At 40.1% G+C, this 27,520-nt stretch overlaps 1 protein-coding gene and 1 long non-coding RNA gene across 2 annotated transcripts in view; one reads left to right on the top strand and one right to left on the bottom strand.

Annotated features, from left to right (window-relative positions):
* Positions 1 to 24,514, top strand: part of LOC117951682 — a 27,267-nt gene extending 2,753 nt beyond the window's left edge. The window contains exons 2-3 of the long non-coding RNA XR_004658226.1: positions 8,884 to 8,889; positions 24,500 to 24,514. This is a non-coding gene — a long non-coding RNA (uncharacterized LOC117951682). The remainder of the gene's footprint in view (positions 1 to 8,883; positions 8,890 to 24,499) is intronic.
* The window catches only part of ccdc88b (coiled-coil domain containing 88B), a 37,462-nt gene that overhangs the window by 7,353 nt on the left and 2,589 nt on the right, over positions 1 to 27,520 (bottom strand). Inside the window, exons 3-24 of the mRNA XM_034883438.1 lie at positions 26,633 to 26,741; positions 22,497 to 22,566; positions 22,246 to 22,304; positions 21,708 to 21,791; positions 20,690 to 20,830; positions 18,855 to 19,000; positions 18,432 to 18,513; positions 17,640 to 17,798; positions 15,961 to 16,107; positions 15,518 to 15,692; positions 15,191 to 15,306; positions 14,746 to 14,814; positions 13,612 to 14,319; positions 13,246 to 13,425; positions 10,857 to 11,197; positions 10,553 to 10,712; positions 9,243 to 9,641; positions 7,738 to 7,899; positions 6,554 to 6,831; positions 6,172 to 6,315; positions 4,362 to 4,548; positions 2,525 to 2,670 (exon numbers count right to left, since the gene is read on the bottom strand). Of these exons, the coding sequence (XP_034739329.1) occupies positions 2,525 to 2,670; positions 4,362 to 4,548; positions 6,172 to 6,315; positions 6,554 to 6,831; positions 7,738 to 7,899; positions 9,243 to 9,641; positions 10,553 to 10,712; positions 10,857 to 11,197; positions 13,246 to 13,425; positions 13,612 to 14,319; positions 14,746 to 14,814; positions 15,191 to 15,306; positions 15,518 to 15,692; positions 15,961 to 16,107; positions 17,640 to 17,798; positions 18,432 to 18,513; positions 18,855 to 19,000; positions 20,690 to 20,830; positions 21,708 to 21,791; positions 22,246 to 22,304; positions 22,497 to 22,566; positions 26,633 to 26,741 (4,062 nt within the window). The remainder of the gene's footprint in view (positions 1 to 2,524; positions 2,671 to 4,361; positions 4,549 to 6,171; positions 6,316 to 6,553; positions 6,832 to 7,737; positions 7,900 to 9,242; positions 9,642 to 10,552; positions 10,713 to 10,856; positions 11,198 to 13,245; positions 13,426 to 13,611; positions 14,320 to 14,745; positions 14,815 to 15,190; positions 15,307 to 15,517; positions 15,693 to 15,960; positions 16,108 to 17,639; positions 17,799 to 18,431; positions 18,514 to 18,854; positions 19,001 to 20,689; positions 20,831 to 21,707; positions 21,792 to 22,245; positions 22,305 to 22,496; positions 22,567 to 26,632; positions 26,742 to 27,520) is intronic.

The raw sequence follows: 27,520 nt of genomic DNA, 5'->3' as shown, positions 1-27,520 counted from the left end.
GCAGTTCTGAAGGCAAAAGGGGGTCCAACCCATTACTAGCATGGGGTACCTAATAAAGTGGCCGGTGAGTGTATATATCTCCTAACTTGGGTTTATGATCAATTACCTGTAAAACTAAACATTTTCATTATCCTCAGCTGTACTTTGTGTTTAATGCTAGTTAGCATATGTTAACTACAAAGCAGAACATTGAGCTGGCAGCAGATCAGTATCAAATGTGTTAAATAAGTTTAGAGGTTGATGAAGCATCTTGAAGGCCAGTTTGTTTCATTTTATGATGTCTCCTCAGTCCTCACGTTTGCTCACTGAATTCACAATATTTCCAACTACATTAAGTTTATAAGGTCAAAGTCACTGCATCATTTGCTCTGCGTCTCTTACAACAAAAGAGATTTTGTAGATCAAACAATCTAAACTGTTTTTTGCACTTTCCCAGGTCCTAAAAACGTTTTGCCAGACACTTCCTCAATAAAAATAAAGAGAGTGACTGAAAGCAGAGAGCCTAGATGACTGTGAAGAACGTGCTGTGTTTATAAGGCCATTTATCTTAAAGGTACACTTTAAGAACTACATTTCTTTTATCTAAGCCACACTGGACATGTTATATTGGGTGCATTTTTGTATTTGGCCTTCTTACTCACACATCACATGTAGTAACATGTAGCACAGTCATTGGACTTTTATGTAATTTGTATGTGATTTCATTATATTACAAACCCTTAGTTTGAAAAAACTACTCTGAAATTGGACTGTATGCCTTTTGTTTTAAAGTTCAGACCTTTGGATGATAACCATTCGTCAAATAATTCAGAAGTAAAAGGACTAATCTGGAAATCTGGTGATGTTTTAGAACAAGCACAAATGTTTTTTGTACTCAGAAGTGGTTTCAGTCCCCTTTTTCATACAGCTGCCATTACTCTGAATACTAATTAATGTCTGCAAACCTTACATCAACATTAAACATTACAGTACATCATTAAGGGTTTGACACCACTGATCCCTATTTTTTAAATTTATTTTTATTTTTAATTATAGCGCTGAGGGAGCTGAGGAGTCGGGTGACTGTATTGATCACTACAAACAATCCCTTTACCATTACATGTAGTCTTTTGATCTATTGTTAATATAAAAAAATGATTATACCAGCTTTAACTCCTCCCTCAGTGTGCCCAATATTCAGGTGTAAAGATTAAATTAAATCAGACAAGGCTTCTCACACATCATATTGTAGTGCAGTTAGCCAATGATGTTAAATCTCCAGTCTCTGCATAGTGTCAAAGTGAAGCTGTCCTGTAAACAAAGTTACATCCATGGTTTCTCACCAAAACGTATTGTGTATATCCTTGATGCCTGACAAACGGGTTTAATGCCATTCTTTACTCATAAAACATTGAAAAAACAGATTCTTTTTGTAATTTTTTCAATTTGGAACATGGATTGTTTTAATTCAAGGTCAGCTTACTGTGTTCTTCTGGCCTTTTCTTGATGCACTACAGTGGATCAGTGGTGTGAAACTGTAGGCAGGAATATGTATCGTGACTTTGAGTGCTATTGCCAATAAGATACAAACAAAATGTAAACCCACCCACAAAACATTCCTCCATAGCACTGCCCTGATCAAAAACTCCACATAACTTTAACCTTTAGCCCCTTAACTGTTACCCCAAAATTAGTCTTAACTTCATGTTGTGTTCGGCTGTTTGTTCAAGAGGTTCACTGAAAGGATATCATGCTGCCACATGCATTTATAAAGTCTAATTAGTCAACACAAAATCCCTCCTTCCATCTTGAATACTTTAATATCCTGCTTATCCCATTATCCCATTTGGGGAGTTATATTTCTGTAATTCAGTGTGATTTATTTCTTTGTTATGATGATAACCGTGCTGATATGGTTTAAAGATTAAAATAAATGATGGTGGGTCTGAAAAATGCATGGCTGTTTACTAACATGCATTTGAAATATAGACCTACCAAAGTTAAAGGTAATTTAAGAAAAAAAATTAAACCTTAGTATGTAAATATAATCTTTTCAAGAAGGAAAGCTACAAATGTTGCCATTTGTGAGAAATATGACTCATTTAAACTTAAATGGTGAAGCCAGCTGTGCATGCTCACTATTAGTTCTGGATTAATCTGTTAAAAAAGGAGAGGACGACTGCTGAGTGCTATTGGACTGTGAAATTGTTGTCTCAAACCTTTACATGAGTGCTTTTATATCCTGGATATGAATATAGACTGTGTTACTGCCTACAAAGTTAGAAACAGATGAAACAAATTGCTCTAAAACACATTACATAAAGTTTCATTTGAATAAATTCTTATTCATAATAATATAAATGCTTTGTTTTAAAGAAACACAATTTTCTCTTCAGTACACTTCTGTTTCCTTGTCAGTAATTCCAAACAAAAAAATGATCTGATGTGTGTGTGTGTGTGTGTGTGTGTGTGTGTGTGTGTGTGTGTGTGCTTGCGTGCATGCGTAGGTGCGTGCGTGAGTGAGTGTGTGCATTGGTGTACTGACTGGTATTCCCTCTGCTGTGAGTAGTGCTGGTCACGGCGCTCTAGGCTCTGCTCCAGTAAGGCCCGGTTCTCCTTCAACAGACTCTGGTTCTGCTCCGCTAAGTGTCGGTTCTCCTCCTCCATGTTCCCCTTCAACTGGGTCAACAGCTACACACATAGACACCGTAAACCTCAAAGTAAATAGTTTGGTCAAGACAAAAATGTGTTTGTGTCTAAATGCCTTGATATAACAACACAATAATCAGCCGTCGGACAGGGAAGGTCGGTGACTCGAGTCTGGTTGGTGTGTTCCGTGCCGTTGTCCGTCAGAGGGACCGGCGGCCTTCATTTGGCCAACCTGACATGCCTGGTCTGATGGCAGGCACCACCATCAGTCAGACTCAAGAGTTCTAAGCCAGAACTGACGAGCGTGATGAACACGACTAGAGTCTCTCAAAATCTGACGGAAATCTTTAATACTGACCTTTGTCGGATTCAGCCTTTGCATGGCTTATTTCTCGCTTAAAGAGTTTTCAGAAACGTGTTTTGGTGAACAATTTTAATAAAATATGAGATTGTACTCTGAATGAAAGTCTGGCTTTGAATGACCAGAGAAACCAGACCCACTAGCGTGTTTATACAATCGCGTTCCACTAATCAGCTGCCGTCGGCACTGTTTTCTCCAACTCTGGGAGGCAGTCAGTCTGACTGCCTTTTCCGCCAACGGTCGGCCGCCTAGTTGGTTTGTCCGGTCCATTAGGGCACATATGCATTCACAGTTGCAGACAAATTAGACAAGAAAATTCACTGTAAACGATAGAAAACGCAATGGATCTGTTGAAATCTCTACACGTTCATTTAGATTTACCAATCCGCAGTATTGATTTTGTTAGCTGAAAAGTCTATCAAAGATATTTATAGTGTGGGAAGATATCAAAGTACAAAGGAACCCAATAGCTGGTGACTGAATAGCTGAGGCATTGGGTTAAAAGATTGTGATATGTATGTAATGGGCGAATGAGGCAGATAGAAATGATGGTACTCAAACATTTGTAGCAGTGTTTTAAATTAAGTGACAGTTTGACCTGAGTGGACGAAGAAATGATTTGGCATGAAATGAGAATGAGAGTAAACCTAGAAATAATGTAATTTCTGGAACATTGGTTCATCAGACTCAAAAAATGCAATGCTACGATTCTGAACGCTTTATTTTTTAACAAATTGTGAGAAATTCGCTTTCTTGTTGAGAGTTAGATGAGAAAATCAATACCACACTCATGTGGTACACACACACTTCACATATATAAGCAGACCAAAGGTTCTGTACCAGCTTTTGATTCAGGATTGGTTTTAATGAGCAGCTGGATGAAGCAGTGGAACAGAACATCTGCTGGTTGACTTCTTAAACTCTGTAAAGAGAGTTACATTTCACCTGTTTTGTCCCTCAAATGGCTAAAGAATTAATACCGACTTGGTATTAATTTTCTGTTTGGACCAATATATCACTTTTTCCTGACATATCAAGATGAAATTTGCTTTAAATTAAGTATTAAAAATCAGCCTCTCACTGTAGCTGTTCTATAGCACCAACTCAACAGCAACAACTATGTAAAATGCTCTCTAACACCTGCAATAAAATCCCTATTACTTTTTGTTTAATTGCCCAATAACGCTTTAAATACATTTGTTTTTAATTTATTTCCAGAGTGTAATGTTTTTGAGTGTCTCTACTGTGAAGTGCTAAATCCCTTTTTTGCATGTCAATGCTCGGCTGGCAGCTTGAATATAAAACAACTTTGTGTGCATCTGCAGGTGTGTAAATACATTTCTGTGTGTTTGTGAATGTGTGGGGTTAATACCTGGTACTGGCTGGTGAGGCGGGCGCTGGTGAGGACCAGGCTCTGGTTGGTTTCCCTCAGGCCGCTGAGTTCCCCTTCCAGCCGTGTCCGCTCCAGCTGGGAGGCGCTCAGCTCGCCCCTCAGCTCCGAGCCCTGAGCCAGCAACTCCGCCTGTGACGCCAACCCCTCCTTCTGCTGAGCCTGCAGCCTGCACCACCGACACACATGGGCTTTACTCATTGCTCTCTTAGCTGTTGTGTATCATTTGTTTGGTAAGTGTTCTTTAACTGAATCTCATTATTATATTGTTACACAACAAGATGAGTCCTCACAATTCCAGAAAACAACCAACAAATAAATCTGACATCATCTCAGACAAAATGGTTGGAGAAAACATTATAAGGTCACTCTGTGGTTTTAGACCGTTGCTTACAAAATATAGAGCGAAGCGAGCATCTTGTAATGAGAACTGCAGTGAGATTAGATGCAACTCTTAATGGTCACTGTGGGGGAAATTTGGTAATGTTTAGTAATAAGCATCCAACATTTTATGTTCCCAGTGTGAATTCAAAGTGTTTTGGAATAAACTTTTTGTTTAAATTAAAATTAAACCAGTGTACAGCATGGCTCAGTATTTAACAATTCAACCACTGTCCATATATTCCCTTCAGAACTGGAACTAATGATTGTATTCATTATTGATTATTCTGTTATTTTCTCCATAAATCAATACAATTTCAGAAAATAGTAACAATGAGCACATGGTGACATTTTGAATGTTCAATTTCAAGTTTACAATTATGGAAAACCAAAAAACATGGAAATATTCACATAAGCTGGAAGAGAGTTTTTCCCAGTTTTTGTTAAACCGTCTATATGCATGCTAGCCAGCCTATCAATTATGTTGTTTCCATGAGGAACAACCACACTCACAGACGCTTGGTTTGGTTAAAGTCTGAACTCTGATTGATCTAATAACTGATTTTTTGGCCACTTGGGAGCAGCAGACACAAGCTTCGAACACAACACTGACATATCATCACCTTTTATGGTTGAACGGTTGCTTATTTACAAGGCAGTTGCTCAGCAACATTAGCATTCATTTGTTGTGTTTCTGACCACCTGTTAACTCTCTTTTAACTCTGTTTTTGTTCTCTACCAACACCTGAACGGACCTTCTGGCTCTTTAGCTGCCAATGCTCCACTGTGTTCACTGGCTAGTCACTAACTGTATCTGTCTGCTGTTTGGTGCTGTGCAAGTAGTATAAAGTATGTTTTTAGAGCATTTTTCATTGAAAACTGCTGCAGTCAACTTTAAAGTTGCCAGACAGCTGAAGAATGAGCTGAAACTCGCTGTAAAACTCGGAGAGGGGATGCAGGTTCATGTGATAATTCTCTTTCAATTCAGATTATACATCACCTTGGCTGAAAGGCACAGAGATGTGATGATGAAGAAAACAATAATCTGAGGTAAAGCTTTAAGTCAACATCTCAGATAAATTAATCAATTGAATCCAAAAGCCTTACATTTTTCTGCTTTTAATGTTTTTGGAACTGAGGTTTAAACAAACCTACATATTTTCCTTCCCAATCCTGTTTTTTATGTTTTATGCTGTGTTCTGTGCAGCTGTTTATGCCTAAAAGCATTTTAATCAATAACAAAAAATGCATTCTGTGCATTCCTACATTACATTTTTAGTCAGACTAGTTCCTGTGTTGTTCCCTGTGATTCATCTAGAGAAATAAATGTAGCATGCAGTGAGGAGTGATAGGATGATCAGCTCTCATTAGCATGATGCTGAAGAAGCTGATTGGTGAGTATATTTGTTACCTCTTGTTGTCTTCTTTCAGCCTCTCCAGCTCTCGTTCTCTCTCCAGCCTCCTCTGGGCATCTGCTTCCATCTCTTCTCTCTCCATCTTCATCTCCTGCTCTCTCTCCTCCAGGTGGGTTTTACCGTCCAGTAACTCCTTGTACCTTGAGATTTCAAACACAACATTCATCCCAACAAAAACAATTATGGCTTAAAATGTGTGACAGAAAGAGAGAGTGTGTGGTTCTTTAAAGGTGGTGCTATTGGATTTGTGTGTATATTTTTGTTGTTGAGAGAACTAAAAGTCCTCACAAGGCTAGACAAAAGACTCAAAATTCTCTTAAGTCAGGATTTAATGTTTATTAAAGGGTCTAATTGAATGCAGTCAGAGTGAGTTTGTACCTGGCCTCCAGCTCCCTGTGCTGGGCCTCCAGGCTGCGGTTGTTGCTCCTCAGCTGAGAGTGTTTGTCCAGCAGCTCCTCCAGCTCCACCTCCTGCCGCTGCTGCAGAGCAGTCATCCTCTCATGGTCCCGCCTCAGAGCCTCCATCCTGGTCACCGACTCCTCCCGCTCCCGCGCCCATACTCTGGACTCAGCCTCCAGAGCCGCACACCGGGCCTCACTCTCACTGCAGCGCGCCAAGACTGCTGCATGCTGGGAGCTAAGAGATGCTTGTTCCACCTGTGTGTGTATGTGTGTGTGTTATAAAACAGAGAGATCATGATGTTGCCTATATTTTAGGGTTCTAACAGAAACCCAACAACCCAAACATTTGAAATTTACACCCTAGTGTTATACACCCCCAACATGCTGGCCCTTTGTAGAACTTTCACAAGCTGCTAGTACTATGAAAACCTACATTAAAATGATCATGAAGTAAGTCCACTAACAGTCAGATCCATTACCTTTCATGTAATTTGTATATTTATTTTTACAAAAAAATCATATTCAATAGATTAGACTCTTCTCTTTTTGGACATTGTGGTCATTTTCAAGAAGGAGTTCTTGTCAATCCAGAATCCAAAAATATTCGAGATACAATGTGTAGTATATAACTGAAATCTGAAGTCTACAGCCCCATTAGCGGCTTTATGAGGCTAACGCAGCAGTGCATTTGAGCTAAATTCTAACGGAAACATGCCAACATGCTCACAACATCAATGGTAACATACTTAGCAGGTATAATGTTTATCATGTTCACCATTTTAGTTTAAAGTGTATGCTAACATTTGCTAATTAAACACAACGTACAGCTGAGATCGATGGGAATGTCGTTTGTTGTTAAACAAACTTAAACAAAGAGATTTCATAAATAATGACTTAATGGTGGCACTAGATATGCAGTAGACACTAGATAGATCACCAAAGTAATTACATTTCTCCTGAGGGGACTTTGAATGGCTGGACCAAATTTTAGGTCAAAACCGAGCAACCATCCACAGAGACACGCCACCAGCATGGCTAGAATGTCCTTTCTCTCTACATCAAAGCAGTCTGGTAAACCCAAATTAAGTGCAACGGTCTAATGATCGAGTTGAACAAATAACTTCAGCTGTAATAATGCTCTTTATCTGTGCGTTTGGTCACCTGTAGCTGGGTGTTCAGTGTCTGTACTCTAGTGCAAGAGTCCTGCAGGCTGAGTGAGTGCCGGCGCACAGCCTCCAGCTGCTCCTTCAGGTGCTCACACGCCTCCTGGGACTGAGACAGTCGCAACAGCAAAGCCTCCTGTGCTGCAATCGCCACTGTTTTCTGAGAGAGAGAAATGTTCAGATTGAGAGAGCGTCAACAGCCATGTACAGAGGAAGTTGCATCAAGGGTTGTGCAACCTTTGGCGTCACACAATATCCATAAAATTTGAACTTTGACGTTGTCTGCGGCTGACATTTTAAAGCACTCTCAGTCAGGTAGCAGCTTTGTGTGACATTTGTGTGAAACTATAAACACAGAGATGAAATTATTCTTGTGTGTAACTGAGTTGGCAGAATTGTTTAAAATATTAGTGGTCTGCATTTGTTGTTTATACTTATAACTGTATGAGTGGAATCTTAGTATGAGCAATAATAATCCAATCAGAAAACCTGCACACATATTTGTGTCAGTGAAATCGGCTCTGATAAATAAAGGTGTGTGTTGATTGGGCATTGTGATAGATAGATTACAAATCAACAGGCAATGTTGTATGTTGCAAAATTGCTGAAGATATACAATCTTGTGTTTTTGGCCAACATTAAAATGAACTTGCAGCACACCAAAACCCGGCTCTACACCCCCTCGACAATGTAAATTTACATGAACATTTTTGGCACACACTGGCACACACTTCATGTGGGAGTTATCTGGAGGGTCTGGAGCTCAGTTTTGGTGAGCCGCAGCTTTTCTTAATTTAAATTCTTTCACATTTCCTACCAGAACCTGACTGAGTTATACTGCTACACAGGGGATTGATACCTTTTCCCTAGCTCTTTTAGACTTTCCCTGCCATTGTCAGCAGTGGAAAGTAAATATGTACTTTGACTCCAATACTGTACTTTAATGTAATTTTGTGGTAACTTTCTACTTTTAACCCACAACATTTTTACAATGTTGCACTGGCGTTACAGGTGTCTGTGCCTTCATCCATCCTAATCTAAAACTTTAAATCACTTGACAGGGTTAATGCAGCACCATACCTACAGAGCAATGCATTGAATAAAATTCCTGACCTTGGCAGCACTGAAGCTGCCCCCCTTATAGCTTGATGTGAGAGTTTGCGTGTGTGAGTGTGTATTAAAAGAGAGAGAGAGAGAGAAAGTGAGGACTAGAGCAAGAAAGCAGCAGTCGAGATAAGGAAGATTAACAGTAGCCGAGGTGACATTATAAAAACTGATGAGCAGAGATAAAGTGGTAGTTCTGGAAATAAAGTGCTGCACTCGTGGAAGTGGTGGCCTACAGTGAGTTGATAGTCATCAAGCATCCCTAGAGCAAGAATTTCAACATAAAATAGATCATCTCCATCACACAGGAGCTTCTGCGAATCACACAGACATCCTGCAATGAGATTCAACGACTCTGACACATCATTCACAAAAATATATTCAAACACAGATACACACCTCTCTTTCCAGCTCTATCAACCTCTCACTCAGCTGCCTCTCTGTCTCTCCTGTGGCATGGTCATGCGTCAGAGAAAGGTTAAGACATACGCCAGCTGCAGGGGATTGATCCAGATGTGCCATCTCCTGGGTGATTGTGTGACAAATGTGATTTTTGTTTGACGAGTCTGATTTTGAGTTAGACGTAGCGTCCACCTCCGCACTTCCTCTTCTCTTGTCCAAATGAAGAAGAGATTCACTTTTCTGAAGGCACTTTGAGAGCGACTCTATTCTCTCCTGTGATTGGTTGAGAGAATCGGTTGTTGTCTTAAGTTCAGCCTCAGCATTTTTCAGTTTCTGGCTCAGACGTTCGACTTCAGTAGACAGTTTCTGAGAACGTGCCTGCTCATTGGATAGATCCTGAAAAGAAAGACAAGAAGCAATGCAGCTTTCAAAGATCACTATCGCTGGGAAATAAAACAGTAATCTTGATAAAACAGATCAAAATACAAATACAAGATACAAATATAGACACAATTAATTTTACTCGTTATACATTCTTAAAAGGACCAATCTTCATATGATCACTTTAATAATATAGTCATAAAACAATTCTAAACTGTACACTATTTCTAGACAAATAGTGTAATTAACTAATGTTCACTAATGTTCACAGCATACTAAGCGAGCTGTTAGTAGACAAGAAATGAATGTATACTAACAGGAAAGTATTCATCACAGTGTCATAGGTTAAAATGTGACCTTGGTTACAGCTAATTAAACAAGAAGAAAGCTGTTTTTACCCAAAGATTTAACAGGCATTGTTTTTTTGACTGTGGAGTAGATTGAGATCTTGGACATTTACATCATTATGCGTCATCATTGACAGATGTAGAGTTGCACAACAGTATTTTATCTATAAAATGCAACACATGTTGATGCATACATGAGTTTTATCCTTCCATCGTGGAAATATTTGAGGGCTATAAAGTGAATTTTAGGAAAACACACTTCCAACTTGTGAGCAGAGTCTCCACTAACCTTTCCTTTGTCCATTACACTGTGGGACAATAGTTTCCATCAACAACACAATAAAAGATGGAGCAAATTTGGGATGAAAATTGCATTCTTAAAGCGTACTGACTTTTGTCACTTTTCCAAAATGAACACACTGATTTATTATGCGGTGCAGACATAGGGACATCATAGAATGGACAATTATTAATTTTTATGATAGAAAAGATCTCAGTTTATAAAGGGGATTGCTGAGTGTGGGTGAGTTTACCCGCAGTCAGTGACTAAACTACAACGTCACACACACACACACACACCTGGGACAGTGAGCTAATTTTGGCCTGAGCATCTGCATGCTGCTCCTGCAGCTGCTGTTTACCCTCCTCCATGCTGGTTAATCGAGTGCTGAGCTCCTTCTCCAGGTCCTGCAGACGAGTGCAAAGCTCTTTGGATTCGGACAACTGCTGACACACACGTCTGCGTGGGCACAAACACATACCACACACACACACAAAGATAAATGCATGGTGCAGCCATGTAGCTCTCTCTGATGCATTGTAAAGTTAATTGCGTACCTCATCGTGTGATCAGGGTTGGGTGTGTGACCAGGAGTGTGTGTACCTGTGTTCAGCATCCAGAGCCCGAGCTCTCTGGTTGCTGTGGTCCAGGGCCAGCGTTGTGCCGTCCAGCTGCTGCCTCAGCCTCGCTGCCTCCCTCTCTCGCTGCCTCCCCTCCTTCCGTTGGCCATCCAACTCCGACTGACACACCTCCTTCTCCTGCTCCAGCCTTGACGCCTCCAGCAGGGCCTGGTCTCGCGCCCGGGCCAGAGATTCGGCCTCCACAGTGGCCTCGCGGAGCTCTGCCTCAAGCTCCTCCTCTCGACGTCGAGAAGTTTCCAAACTCCGAACTTGACGTTCAACCTCTGCCCTGAGAGTCTGAATCGTGAACTCTAACTGGTCACTCTGGAAAAAGGGACATGATGGATGATTAATGCCACTTTAGATTAAATACATTGATTAATGTGCAAAAGGGAAACTAGTTTGGTCGCCCACGCACAGTGGCTGATATCAGAAAAAGACACAAATCAGATGGTTCACAAAATTAAATAAATAATAAAGGGCCAACTGGTGACTGCAAACAACATGAAAGGAAAACTTTAAAATTATGACAAAAATACAAACTAAATCTTAAAAACAAGTCATTCTGAGGTTCTGAGGAGTATCTCGGCATATGTAGCCTGTACTACTAAAAACATCAAATTCTGAACTGAAGTTTGGATTTTTTTCTCGTTAATGCTATTTGCCAAAACAACATGTCAACAAAGGCAAAAAAGAAGAAAACTGCAAGCTTACAAACATGGATATGTTACAAAAATCTGCTTTGCAAATGTTTCCTTCAGAAGAAAATGCATTTGGCACATTTGTTAGAATGAATGTCTACACTCCACAGGAAACCTTTATTAATGCTCCTCTAGTTTCCTCCAGATTTAGAATCATATCACAATAATTAACACAAATTCTATCAATCTTTGCGACATTGTTCTGCATGAATTGACCAAATTAAATTACCAAAGTAATACAACGTCATGTTTCGATACAGTCTAGTTCATTAAACCCACATAACAACAAGGAAGCAAAGGGGAAGAAAGAGGAAGTAGCTGGACTGTAATTTCCTATTTGGGTTTTATTCACCCCTCCAGCTGAAAGAAGCAGAGTTCATTTCATGTTTCATTTAACATAGACTGTTATAGTCGCCATTAATTCCATTTACTCCATTTACTTATTATTCTGGTGGTCAGAATACGAAGTCTTACTAATGGGAAACTCTTCTGTTTTATAAAGTAAATCATCAAGCATTGAAATGAACACATTTCAATTTGGCGCTGATGGTGGAGATGTAGCACTGAACGTCCTCATGCTGTAACATTAAACGTCCCATGGCATGAAAATGTCACTTTATGCAGTTTTTTATAACTAACATGAGTTCCCCCAGCCTGCTTGTCATCCCCCAGAGGCTAGAAATGGTGATATGTGTAAACCAAGCCCTGGGTATACTGCTCTGCCTTTGAGAAACTGAAAGCTAAGATGGGCCAATTTTTTTTTCTGCTTTGCCCGCCCAGAACATTTGGCCCACCGATGAGAGAGAGACATCATGGCTTTCAAACGAGCAAAGTGGCAGTTGCTCAAGGCCACAACGTGTATTTAAAAGATATGTAGAGAACTGTTTATGTCCAGGTACACAATAAAGATGGTCTTTCCCTCTCTAAAAAGAGGGCGAGTAATACAGTCGAATATTACAACATCAGAAGAAGGATTATGTACAACTCTCTCTGAAAGGGTATTCATGAACCCCTTTTATGGTATTTCTTTACTGCTGACTTAGCACTGCTCTTCTCCTTAGCTAGCAATTTCTCTGATGTCTTGCAACTTTCCTGCAAATAGCACATTTAACACATTATTCTACATTTAATTGTTTCTCCTGAAAATCTCAAAGACTTCAACATCCTGTGATGGAGTGTCTGAAAAATTAGATTTTTGGTTTGGTTTTTCCTTGAACCCACATGTAGGGAAATGCACTAAATAAGTCATGCCAAAACCTGTGATCCCTCCTTGGAGTGTGGAAGAGTTTCTTGTCAATATGTGAATATAGCAGTCCAAACCAGACTCGCTCTCGCAATACTGGGTGTATGAAAACATGTTATTCTCAGCTTAAATCATCCGTTTCACTTCATGCTGTCAAATCCACCTCCCGCTGAACAGTTTCCCATGCAATAAGATAATTAGATTTTAGTATAATTAAAGCAAAACACAATTATTTGGCAAGCATAGCCCCTATCTAGTGTAATGTCTTTAATGTAAGCAAGTAGTTAGATTAGATTACAGAATAATAAAATCTGATATTAAACAATGTATCCATTTCTGTTACTGTTTTATTTTTTTAACTCTGCTTCCTTTCCTTTGGATTGTGCATTTCTGCGTGTTTGTGAATGTTTGAATGTGTACTCTTCAACCTTGCGGTGGGCGGTTCGCAGGGCGTCCATGGTGCTGCGTAGCGTGTCTCTGTCTCTCTCCAGTGCGGCCCGCTCTCCCTCCAGGGTGGCGATGACTGTGGACTGCATCCTGTGAAGCCCCACTTGGCTCCGCAAGCGGCACAGCTCCTCCTCCATAACCAGACCTTCCGACTGAAGAACCTGAGAAAACAACAGGATGTATTAATACATACATTAATAGATAGATAGACAGTTCCCCAGCCTAATATCCTACCATCCAAACAATCAAACATAAATTATCTTAATATCTCTATTAGCACATTTTCTTCCCTCAATCCATCAACCATCCATCTATATATTGTCATTCCATCATCCACCCATTCATACCTCTATCTGCCTGCGGGCGTCTCCCAGACTCTCGGCAGCTCTCTTCAGTTGCTGCAGCTCGGCCCCCATGACCACCAGCCTCTGCTCAGCCTCCCAGGTTTTTCTGAACTGCTCCCCCAGTTTGGAGCGCAGGTCCTGGGCCACCATCGCCTGTCTGTCAGCCTCCTCCTGGGCCTCCTGGAGGTGCTTTGCCAGAAGCTCCACATCAGGACCAGACAGAGGACAAACAGCCTGCACTACACCTGAGGTCTCTGTTTTATCTTCTACACTTTGTGAGTGATTTGGGATCTCTGAGCTTGTTGTTGTTACTGCTGTCTGATCTTTATTTATGTGTCTTTCTTTCTCTTTTTTCTCTTTGTCCTTCTGCCCTCCCTCTGCCTCTCCTCTTCCTTTGGACTCGGCCTCCTCATTGCATGGTTCTTCTTTTCCCCCTTCAACATGGACAACCTCTTCCCCAACTCCTGCTTCCCTCTCGGTCCCAATGATTTCTATTCTTTGCTCCCTCAACCCCATTACCCTCACCCTTCCTTCCCCCTCTCCCCTGCTGGATTCAGAGCCCTGGACTCCTCTCTCTACCTTCTCCTCCTCCACTCTGTCTGGCATCTTCACTTCTTCCTTCGTTTTGTCTTCTATTTGTTGTTGCAATTTGGTCACCAACTCTTCAAGGCGCTGCTTCAAAGTGGCATTTTCATTCTTCAAGTTTTGAAACTGAAAATGGAAAAATAGACTGAAATTTATTTAGCGCTTTTGTTACCTTACCAAACAAGCACTTTCCAATGTCCCTCTCATTTTTTGCGCTGCCCTGCCCATGGGGCGCAACTCAGGGTTTGGTGTCTCGCTCAAGGACACTTTGACAGATGGATCATACCATCAACATTGTGATTAATGCAAAGGACAACCTGCTCTAACTCCTACTCCTTTATGATTACTGAATATTATGTGTCATGATGACAATACAAGTTTACAATTTCTTACTTTTTAGAAAATGCGTTGTGCATATTATTACACTTTAGATGCCTAATGTTGCTCAACACTGTGTGACAAAGCAGATCTGTATCCCAGAAATTATTCCAGATCCTATCGGTGAATACAGGTCAGTATTCACTAGCAGCCTTTCTTTTGCTCTCAGCTCACCTCTCTGAGTGTGTTCTGATGCTCCGTTTCCAGGCAAGCCAGCTCATCCTTCGCATCTGGAGATTCAGCCTACAGTGAGAGGAGATGGATGTTCAACTCATCCAACTGTTGCTTCTTGCATTTCCTGTTTTGTTTTCTCAGATAGTGTAGCGCTTCATGTCTGAGTTTGTTGATGTCAGGTTGACATAAAAGCTGGGTCTACTGGTATTTCATAAAAAAAGTTATACCTGCAATGGTTCTTCCAACCAAGACATGCTGATCACATCACTTATAAAATGCACTATAGGCATCTGAAATGTATGGAGTTAGACATGTGCTTCTAAAGTACATAGGAACATATCTGGCATATCTCTTATGATGACCTGCTAGAGTGTATAACCAGGGAAAGCTAAACTGTTATAGATTATTTCTATCAGTTATAAACCTTGACCCTTTGAACCCTGACCTCCTGCTGGGCCTGCAGCTCCTCGAGTCGTCTCCTCAGCTCTGCGTTCTCCTGCTCTGCCCCCAGCAGCATCAACGTCGAAGCCTCGCCCACCTCCACACTCAGCGGCTTCTGATCTGAGTCAGAGGAAGAAATAAATAAATAAAGCAGGACAAAAATGAAGAGGAGGAGGGAAAGAGAGGCAGAAATTGAGAAAGCGATAAATGGATATTCACTCGGTTATTGTTGATTGATAACCTGTGGGCCGGTACTACCTCAACATACTTTCTGTTATCAGTTAATTAAAATGTCTTAAATGACAAGGTGCGGAGAGGCATGTGCTCTGACCAATCATTTCGTTCAGCTCTTCGTCAGAGTCCAGTTTTGATTGGAGGAAGCGTTGATGAACCACAGCAACTGGAGCGGGAACACTGCCACCACTGCAGCAGTGCCTCAGGTCCGCCTCGAGGCTCATGTTCATCTCAAGCAGCTCATCAACTCGCTGCCTCTCGGTGTCCTGCTCCTAAACACACACACGTGCACGCAAACACACACACGCACACACACACACGCACACACAAACAAACACACACACACACACACACACACACACACACACACACACACACACATTCATTTATTTGAAATGCTACTCCTATGCCATAAAAATACATTCATACCCAGATCTAAAGGAGGATTAGTATTTAATAACATATCACTGTGAATGGACACAGGCATACCCACACGTATATAGCCAGTAATCACATTACTCAAACATTAAATTCACCCACCGCTTCCACGTCTATGATTCTCTGACGCAGCAGAAGATTGTCCCTCTCAAGCGCTCTTAGTGAGGAGCAGCGTGCCTGTGCATTGGCCAGCTGTTCTTCCAGAAGAACTTTGGTCTCCTGCAGCGCTGCACACAGCTGCTGCTGCTCCTGCAGGGGGATCGCGCACCAACAGACATGAAACATGAAACTGTAAGTATATAGCGATATACGTATTGTATATGTGTGTATATACACTGTATATATATACATTCTCTCAGCAAATGTTTTGGTAAAAAAGTCCACCTTGTTAAATAACTGAAGTGACATTTTTAACATTTGCTGAGAGGATCACATTGTTTATCTGTGTCTTTTGCTGCTGCAGTCCTCAGAGCTAATCAATATTTGATCCACATTTGTCCTCTTTAGCGGCAGCTAAGGGCAGTTTGGGTCTTATTCTAATGGTTTTTGACGAGCTTTTTTAGCAATTATTATAATAACCTTTTATTGCACACTGAGATCAAACACAAGGACATTGCTAAAACAAAGTCAGACAGGGAAAGAAACACAGGCAATTAGACGATCACACAGGTTGAAATAAGCCAACAGTTTAGTTTATCTAAAACACTTAACTTAGTCGTTAAAGCAAGAGTGAGCGCACCCAAAATGGCGGTAAAAACCTGACTGATTGTCCCCCTCAGTCTTCTGCGTTCTCAGATCTCTACAAAGAACTTGTTATCAAAGATAGGAATGATGACCACAATTCTGCAATTAACAACCAAGATGCAATAAAAACAAGATCACTCTTAAAGTGTGTAAGGGTGTATTTTTCTTTTAAACAAGAAAACCCCTCTACACATACACATTCAACACTAGCTCCTCTGGTTTTAACAACCACGCAAGGGTTCGCTGTGAAACTGTGAAAATTAATTATAAACCCAAACACAAGAAAAAAGCATCCTGCCACCTATGTGGGCTGTCACAGAGATGCTGTGTAAAGGCAGAATAAATCAAACAAGACTGGGAAGGTGACAGTGAGGATACTGTGAGGTGTTTTACAAGGATATTAGCACATTTTCTGCCTAAAAGCAGTTATACTATCTCAGAATAAATCTCATTTGAGTGTAAAAGCTCCAATAACTGAAGATGTACTCCTGCTCTTTGTCAATGAAGCAGCTCCGGGCTGTAAATCCTTATGACATCACACAATATAATCTCATTCTCTGGCTTTGAGATTCAGAGTTGTTCACACTCACTTTTGATTGAAACGCTCAGGGCCGTGAGAGAGAATACATGGCTTTTAAGATGAAAAGATACTTCTTCAAAATAAAATACTAACTCAGAAAGGTTAAAATGGGAGATCTCTTTTATTTCACTGGTAATGTTCTTATAAGGTCCGCCCTTTGTGAAAAGCTTGTATGTTTGTGTGTACATGTGTTTAAAGGACTTGTGGGTATGTTTGATTTTGTTTTGTATGGGAGAGTCAAATATAATAACTGTAATTATTTACAATTATATGTGTATGTTGTAACTTACTGCCAAGCAATTTTAATGTATTTCATGGTGTAAATGTTGCTGTGCTGCTCTTGTTCTTTCTGGTGTAAATTAATATTTCAGATGAATGTGTAGTGAGTTGTGCTTTTGCGTGTGTGTGTGTGTGTGTGTGTGTGTGTGTGTGTGTGCATGCATGTGTGCGTGTGTACCTTCAGCTGAGTCCGTGTGAGCTCCAGGCTGCGTAATCTGTGTTTACAGCTCTGAAGCTCAGTCTGGAGCTGCTCGGCCCGCGCAGCTCGCTCTCGGGCGCAGTCCAGCTCATCCCGTAGTGCACGCATGCCCCTCACCTCACCCTGCAGAGAACGATTCTGCAAACACACACAGACATCACACACACACACACACACATTCATATACCAATGGGGATGAGGTCAAAGAAGGTTGAGAACAGATCCAGGATGTGCAGTAAAACTAATGTTGACAAAGTCTAACACAGGAAGAAGGAAAGGTGTGTGTGTGCGTGCCTGTGTAAGAAAGACATGTCTTCTTCTCTCCAAGATCTTACTTTAAAATGATTGTCACTGATTGTGACGCTATTTTTTGTAGCGCTAATACTGTAATTTTGGAGACAATTGTTTGATGCTGTTTTAAGTAAATTCTGAACTAAAACGATGGAAAAAAACAATGGAATGATTCAGGGAAGGCTTCTCAGGAACATCCCTATTCTTTTGTTTGGGTTTAGTCAGTTCAGCTGTAAAGAAGTTTAATAACAGAACAAAATTGTTGTTGGCTACCATATGTGTAGTCTAATTGCTGGTAAATACATAACCTTAGAGGGATCTGCTTATTGGCTATTAAAAGCCACCTGTGTTTTGTGCTTTTGGCTGTGCTCTATTGTTTTTTAGACCTAATATACAGTATAGTACAGCTGTTTCCAAACTAGTTACGTTTAATTAGCTTTCAGTCTTCATATCTGGTGGTACAAGTCAGACTGTCTGTACCTCTTTCTGAAGTTTCTTGATCTGTTCCTCCATGGTTTGAATCTCCAGTTTGTTATCCAATATCTGATCACCTTTATCTTCCCTAAAAAACAAATCAAACATAAATCCATCACCACCAAAAATGCAATTACACTTTTTTATTTATTTTTTGGCAGATGTTTTTTATGATATATTGGCTGATTAAAAAGAAGATTGAAGCAGATAATGTTTGCAAAACAAACAGTTAAAAGACACATGTATCCAGTTATTATAAATGACCATAAATCACTTTTGTGATATATTCCTAGTAGTGAGTCCTTACTCATAGCTAGGTAACAATTCAGTTTTGTGTGACAAAATCATTTGCACGTTTTTCATGGTGAGCTTTATCACAACTTTTCTAAATGTTCTCTTGAGTTTTTGGAATCACACACACACACTCACAGTTGTTGTTTAAGGCGGCGCAGTTTGGCCTTGCTGTCTGCCAGCTGGAGAGCCAGACTTTGGGGTGGGTCCTCGCTGTGACCACCCAGGGGCACCGTGGTCGAATCAGACTGGGCCTCCCGCTCTCGACACAGCTCTGCTATTCTCTGGCAAAAGGAAAGGAGAGAGAGAGATGTGGTAAGGGACAAAGAGGACAGAGGAAAAGAAAGATTTTGAGAGAGAATGAGAGACACAGGAGATAAAGTATGAAAGAATTTTTAGGTTTTGAACATTATTCACTGTTCAAAACCGAGATAGTCTTTTATAGTCTTAATAATGCCTTTTAATCCCACAAAAGCTGATAAAGAGATCTCAGTGAAACATCAGGGGATTTACACTGTAAAGATGCAAGACGGAGACAAATTAAGAAAATAAAAACCTCTTATATATTTTAATACTATTTTTCTATTTATATCTCGATTTTTTGACAGTGGGCTGACATTTTATTTTTCATTTATTGTTATCTATTTACACAAACTTGCATGGACCACAAAGTTATTCATATGTCAGCCTTAAATAAAATAATGTGACACAATTCAGCCCCAAAACAAATACTTACTTATGCATGTCCTAATTTCAGTTAATTTAATGGGTAACACTTTACTTGAAGTTTTGTACTTATTGGGTAACAGTTTACTTAAGGTTTTGTCCATAACAGCAACATGATACTGTCATGAACACATGACACTCACATGACACTGTCATGAAACAGTCATGATGCATGAACCCTAATCTTAACCTTAACCCTAACACTAACCTAACAACCAAATAACACTTACTAAAAAAGCATAATGTCATAACTGTCATAACACGTTCATGACAGTGTCATGTCACTGTTATGTAAAAAGTTTCAAGTACCATTTAATGTTATACCTTTATAAAACAATCAGATTGTTCTTATTATCATGGAGGTTTAATGGGAAATATTGTACAGGGCAGACACATTTTTATGCATCAAAGGTCCCCAGCAGGAATTAAACCAGACATTGCTGTTAAACTTTATGGTATGCGTCTGAGCCACCAAAGGAAGAATCTGACTCCATCTGTCTGAACCAAGTAGCGAACTACGGGTCGGAAAAGTGAAGACAATGAGGCCTTAAATGTGGCCTCCTCTGTCAGCTCTAGCCACTGAAAAGAAATAAGTGGAGAAATCAGGCCAATTACAAAAGCTGGTCAATCTGATGTCATGTTGCCTGCTCATTACTATTCATGAGCTCGCCCAGTTGAGCTGGGTAAAGACTGCTGATAGCCAGGCTCTCATTGGATAGCTGTTAGCAGTTTAGCTTGTTAAATACTAATTACAACTGGCAAAAATTAAGCTGAGTCTTACTGCATGCTTTCTATACCACACTAGAATGGCTTGAAACAAGGTAACCAAGCCATTTTTACACAAAAAATATTACAGAGTCCATGGTAGAACTTCAGACAATACCACAAAGTAATGAAGTACATGCGGCAGGGCACCTTTAAACCTGCATTATTTATAACGGCCAGCCCTGGTTGCAAAAAGATGTCCAAATGTATAGAAGTGTATGAGAAAATCAGCCTACTTCACACTTGATTGTTACCACAGTAGACATTTGCCAAAAAAGTTTATGGTCTCAGTCGTTAGTTTCAAGTCTTCTTCAAAACAGCATGATATTCAGTTAGTCAATCGTGGTCGCATTTATTTTAAAATAGATTATAAAGCAAGGCATGCTTTAGGACGCAGCTACCTTGTGATTGTCAAGTCGCAACATTACATTTCCATATTTTCCAAAATGTCAAACTATTCCTTCAAGTGTGTGTATGTATACCTCCAGATGTGTGTCTCTCTGTGCCAGCAGGCTTTGGATCTGTTTGGCCATGGAGCTGAACACCAGCTGTAAGTCTGCGCCTTCAACCTCTACCAGCTCCTCCCACCTCAGGGGCAGCACCGTGTGAGGATCCTGAGTCACCTGCAGCAAGGACAGATTCTCAGGTTGCATGATAAGATCTACATCTGTCTGGGAAACCTGACACGAGATAGCAAATCTTGGTACAAAAAATCCATGCAGTGTGAAGGCAGTGTGAATACAAAGCAGAGATGCATGCTTTTTATTTTCAAGGAAACAGTATTTCCCACATTCTCCAGTATTGTATCGGTTAGAGAAGTGGGTCCAAAATTGCCTAACTAATACATGCAAAACTAATTATTGTGTAGGCAGGTTTGAAATGTCCTCGGGTGGAAGGCATATGAACAGCAAGCAGGGGGCGCATCCATCCACACAGAAACAGCACCTCTCACCTTTATGATTTATGAGGTCGAAAAAAACTGGCACAAAAGAGGCTGGTGGGCAACATGCTGTTACAGTAATTCAGACATGCTGGTTTGCAACATGCTGTTTTTTTTAATGCCGGCAATTATTCACGGGGGGGTATTTTTAAAAGAGTACAATTTGGCATTTAGGCTGTATAGGAGAGGACAGCAGAGAAAAAATGAGAAAGATGAAGGAGAGAGGAGGATGTGACAGAGGTGGAGGTGGAGAGGTGGACATGAGGGGTGGAGGATCCATCGTACGGTGGCAGCAAGGGGCACGCAGAGGTCCTTAAAAGGCTGCCAGCAGAATAACAAGTAGCTCGTTTTCAATTTGTTGAAGCGCCAGCAGAAGATATAATAGTTTCACTCTCTCTGCCTACAGGCCAGACAGTACAGAAATTCTTTGCTATATCATATTTTGGGGGAAAAAAACTGTCTCCTCTGGATTAGATGTCCTCATACTGACGGTCAGTTGCTGAACAGTTTTTATATCAGGGGGATCCTTGATTAGATTACTTACGCACTTGAACACCTACCTGCTGAATACAGCTGGCAATGGCTGCCTGGGTCTCAATGTCCAGAGACTGGATCTCCTGGATGAACATGTCCTTCTCCTCACACTGCAGACACAGAGGGATGGAGTCAGGTGTGTGTGTGTGTGTGTGTGTGTGTGTGTGTGTGTGTGTGTGTGTGTGTGTGTGTGTGTGTGTGTCTGTGTGTGTGTGTGTGTGTGTGTGTGTGTGTGCGTGCGTGCGTATGTGCGTGTGTGTGTGTGTGTGTGTGTGTGTGTGTGTGTGTGTGTGTGTGTGTGTGTGTGTGCTTTAAGCAAGATCTGGACGATTAGATTAGAGAAGTGTAATGCTCTGATCCTTTGCTGCTTTTCTCTATTTTACATTATTGTCCAACCAATTACTATGTTATTCTGCATCAGAGTGTTGGATCAAAAGATGGACAGACTGACCACTCCCCTAGCCTGGCTAATAAATTTAAAATGCTGAACATTTTTAGTACAAACAACACTGGTGCCATTCTCCACCTTCAAAGAGCAAGATGGTCATGTGAGTGTGTCTTCACCTGCACAGCACATCCAAGTAAGAGTAGCAGCAGTCGTCGGAGCTCTTCCACGGCTGCCTCTGAGGATACAGAAATAACTGTCATCCTCACCATTATTGTCATCATCTCCACATCCCCACCACCACCCTCCCTATCATTATCACCTTAATGTGTTTCACAGATAGCAGAGATATGGACTCGTATATAAAGTATAATTACTTTCTGGCTGGTGGGAGACATGGCACTGATAAGATCATGCCTTTATCTTGTACCTGTTAAGGGGTCCTGGCCCAGAATGGCAACGTTTGGGAGAGGCATCAGTATTAACTGCTGCAAGTCTTCCTGAGGAACAGAATAAATGTGAAGAGGTAAGAAAAAAACTCAAGTAATCGGGTAGCCCATATTGTCTGTCTGTCTGCCCACAGTGAGCCTGGATAAACAGCAACATGAAAACTTTCCAGCAGCCTCCTGCAGTTTGTGGTGTAAACAAACAGCTGATATCCAATAAGAGAACTTTTCATTTGTCCTTCCAGGTCAAGGAGTCTTTGTACAAATTAGCTTCAATATATTTCAGTGGAGCTTAGTATATTCTAAATGAAATAGAAACATATGAAAAGATTTGATGAATGAATAACAATCCTGTGACAAAATTCCTGATTCTATTGTTGTCTATTGTTGTCCTTATGATTAAAAAATGCAGATTTTTAACTGTCAGCTAATGACCTTGCATTGTTGGTTATAGTAAACACTGTATCATCTACCCTGAGGGTTTGTGTATAATGTTTTTTGTTTTCCAAATAAAACCAATAAGCCATTCAATTTCAAAATCCCCTCAATTTAAATATCAAAACAAGCTCTTGAATTTGCATGTTTCAATGGTCTTGTGCTGGAAAGCATTCACATGTTGAAGCATAAACAGGCTGACTCAAGACCAGCAGAAGGCCCACCAACTCTGTGGTCAGCTTGTTTCAGCGAGTTGTATTTCCTGCTTCATAATCTTGGATAAATCTCCTTGCCGATTTTAAATTAGCATGAGTATTTGTTATGTGGACCGACAGTGCTTTGTTCCTCTTTATATAATTCTATCTAGTGTAAAGGAATTTCAGCAAAGTAATCCGCCGGATACTGTATTACTTTTCTAAATTGGTCTCCCTGAACAATTTCCTTGTTAATTAAAAATGTTTTTGTCAAAGAGCCACACTGACATTGGCAAGCTCCTTTCCCAACTGCTCTGAAATCCTGTTTACATCCATCTGCAATCCATCGCTGCAAAATCATCAGAGGCAAGTCACAATTACAGCTCTCTCTACTGCGGCTTACTGTAATTTATAAACTGTACAGTGAGAAGGGCAATGTACCAAGAAGCAGGCCCTCCCTTCAGCAACTACAGTGTGTGAGTTTGGCATCAGAAGCATGTGCAGCCAACCTAACGTTTGTGCTCCTTCAGGGCATGAAGGACGTTAGCCACTGCAGTTCCGTGTTGGTCATCGTGCAACTCATGGTTCATGATGGCAAACAGACTTCTGCAAGAGATTAGCCAGACTAGAAAAAATAAAGAAGTTGCTTGTTGTTGTTGGCAAGCTAATGTCCTCAAATCGTTCAGCCAAAATACATACTGGATGGTGTTTGCTCAACTCTCTCCCACACTATATTTATAAATCATCATTTGGTGCAATTATACACCCTGCTTAAAAGATTAACAATATGAGAAAGACATGGTGCAATTATCTGCGCTAAGATATGAGTTGAGTTTTGCTCAAGTTTCATTTCTTTTTCCACTGACATCATAGCAAAAAATAAGGAATTAGCCTTTATCCCTCAGCGAGTCTGCCTCTGAAAATAATGTACTGTTAATATAAATAAATATTGTATAAAGTAGTCCAGAAGTTTGAATAACAATTTTCATCATGCTTCAGCTCTGAAGAGAACTATAATCCATCTGCAACATTATCTTTTCCAAATTCCATTTATCTATCAATAATTCCACTTCATGTAGTTTGGATTGGTGCTGGTTTTCATTTTACCCACTGACAGTTTAGATTTTCACAGTCTTTCACAGATTTTCAGTCTCACTTTTACTTTATCTTTTTTTTACTTTATTCAGATGTGCAAACCAGATGTCATCAGTTCATTGTTATGTTAAATTAACATCATGCATCAGATGTTTTGTATCCTTAAAAATGTATTGCTTACTGAGGAAAAAGATCTTTCTAGAGGGTCAGTACATTCAAAGGCAAATCAACATTTAAAATTCCAATAGAATAGAATAGAACAGATACAGTATATATTGTAAACGTGCTAATAACAAATATAAATAGTTAATTATTTGTATCACATATACAAGTATATCTATACTGTATACATATATTGTATTAGAGAAGCGGAGGTCACAGTCCTGACAGGCTGCAGGTGGTTGCTGTGCCTTACATTCACCACACTCTCTCACACACATACACACTCAAACACATGCACAGCAAAACAATGTCAAAAAAGGCAGCGAGAAGTAAAACCATGACCAATGTGGAACTAAATGTCCACAGTAACAGTGGAGCCCAGCGCACCGGGTGAAATTTTAGTGTAACGCCGACTGATATGAGCTTCCCAATTATTGTCGCGTCTTGTGCTGGGCTGAGCTTTCAAGGGACATTTACTTTTTACTGAAAATTAGGAAGTGAAACCTTGTAGACCCGTGTTCTTTATGCTGTGTGACAAAATAGGCAGGGCATGTTCAGTCCACCTGACTAGTGCTTTAGGAGGTTTTCTTTTGCTGAGAACAGAGGCCTTTGAATCATCCTTCGGGGAAAGAATTGTGTCATTTCCTCTATGACCACAGGCGTCTAGCATGCACAGTTTGAAATGCTTGCATGATAATTCTTTTTGATTTTTATTTACTCTCCTTTCTCAACCCCCTAACCCTGATTACAGCTAAAAAATTCTCCTCGCCACTCCTCCGCTTTCTTGCACCCCATTTGCCCGATAATAAGCAGGGACACATCTTCTGAAATTTTCTGTTTCATCTTCTCTTCTGTGCAAATTGTCATTCACCCTCTGCATACACTTCAAACTTTCTACAATATCCTTAAGCTAAATATTTGTGTGTTGGGACTGATAGTTGAGCCTCATCTTGTCGTCTTGTTTTTACTACCTTACAGCTAGACAACTGCTTCTCCAGCCCTTCTCCATCACCCTCTCTCCCTCGCCATTTGGTGTGGCCCTGAGTTATGTTTTGAGTTTTCAGCGTCTTTTACAAGACAATTCTATTTATAATGAGCTGGGAGTCATTATAGTGCATCCACAAAAAAGCCATTACATCAGTGATTTTTTTGCTGCAAATGCTAGAGATAGTAAATAGTGTTGTTCAAGACAAGCAAAAAATAAACACATCGGATGGAACAAGAACAGTTCTAAATGATTGTGTAGTCTGTGTTTCAGTATTACCTCTCTGTGTGACGGCTTGCCTTACTGATGAGATATTAATGCCAGAGTTTGACAAGGTATCAAACTACCCAATAAAGCTTTGTTAAGGTTTTAGTTACACAGAGATCCATGTCTGAGACTCAAGGAAGTTGTATTCACACTTTGGTTTTTATACAGATAAAACAATCAATGTAATCTAACTGGTTAATTAGTGAGCTTTAATCGTGCTGGTAGATGGATTTTGTCAGAGTCAGGCAAATTGTTTTTTCCTGTCTCCAGTCTTTGTGCTAAAGCTGACTGCTGGCTGTAGCATCATAACTTAAACAGACAGATCTGAGAGCATATATTCCAAAAATGTTAAAAGTATACCTTCAAGTATGTGTAACAATTTCAATTCATAATTAAAAGAATTCAGAGTAAAGATTCCTGACTTTTTAAGCCAATTCATAAAGGCTGAGAGTCCAATACAAGTCCAATAAAAAATCTTCCTTTAGCTCTGTTTTTTGTTGTCTACAACACAAAATGTTCACCCTCACATGCTCCACTTTGTTCACCAGCTAGTTGATAACATTGTCTGCTTTGTGATGCTGGTCAGGTACCTTATAATGGGTTTATCAAAAGGTAGCTGCCTGCTACACCTGGAAATGGGTTAATGAGAGCAGTGCTAGTGAAAAAAAACAGTAAAACTGCAGGCTATAAAATGAGCTAAAGGACACAAAAAATCTCCATATAGGGCTAAGCCAAACTGCAAAGAACTGCTGTATGGGTTCATCACTAAAATGAAAATGACTCATTTATTTGACAAAAAAATACTGTTTAAAAAAGGGCATACAAAATCTAGTCAAATTAAGCTATATAAACAGATAAACTGTACTTACTTCAGTCAATACCAACAATTGGACAAAACGTTCATTAGACATTAAATAGGGTAAAACTCTTTGCACCTGAACATCTGATATAACAACTTGATTTCTCTGTGACTCTCCCGTACCTGGTAGAAGGCTCTGATGTGTCGAGTTAATATCGAAAAGTTCTGGACTCTCAGCATTTGATCATCTCGCTCGCTGTCATACAAACGCTCCACCTTGGGGTTCGGGTCTCTGAACAGAACAGAAACAGAAAAGACATGACGATGTGTTTACTGCAGCTTGATCAAACAGTCCAGTGCCACAACTCTCCAGATGGGAAATTCTCATGCAACAGTGCATTTAAGCAGAGTAAATCAAATTTTAATGAACCCAAGAAGCAGAATGTAAGAATCCACATGCAATTAATTTTTAAACTAACCTGGCTTAGGTCAGACCAAATTAATTAGCTGTTTGGCAAATACAATGATTGTCTGGTGAGAAAGAAAAGGTTTTATTCTGCAGAAGAAATGATTAAGCGAAGATGACTAACAGGGTTGCAAGCCTCATTTAATTATTCACTGGAAATGGTTGGCTAATATAATATAATTCATGCTGTCCTTTCACACAGGTTGTACAATAACACCAGGTTACAAAAGGGAATGTGATGAGTGTTACGTCAAATCTTATTAGAAGAACACAACAAGAGGCTTTTAGCAGCTCTGTGAGGCTGTACTGGCTCAAGGCTAATGCTAACATACTGATGTTAAGAGGATATAATGTTTACCCAGTTCAGTACCTAGTTATCTTACTTCAGCATGTTAATATTTGTTGATGAACAAAAACACAAAGGAAATGTTGTTAGTTTTGAAGGTCATTAAACAAAGAACTGGACAAATGAAACGTTGACCTGATGATTACATGTCAGCGGATCACTAAAGTGATGTCTGACAAACCATCCAATATACACTCACCGGCCACTTTATTAGGTACACCTGTCCAACTGCTCGTTAACACTTAATTTCTAAGCAGCC

Source organism: Etheostoma cragini, chromosome 10 (assembly GCF_013103735.1).
Source record: "Etheostoma cragini isolate CJK2018 chromosome 10, CSU_Ecrag_1.0, whole genome shotgun sequence".
In the NCBI taxonomy this organism is placed as follows: domain Eukaryota; kingdom Metazoa; phylum Chordata; class Actinopteri; order Perciformes; family Percidae; genus Etheostoma; species Etheostoma cragini.
This window is presented reverse-complemented; position numbering and strand designations above follow the sequence as displayed.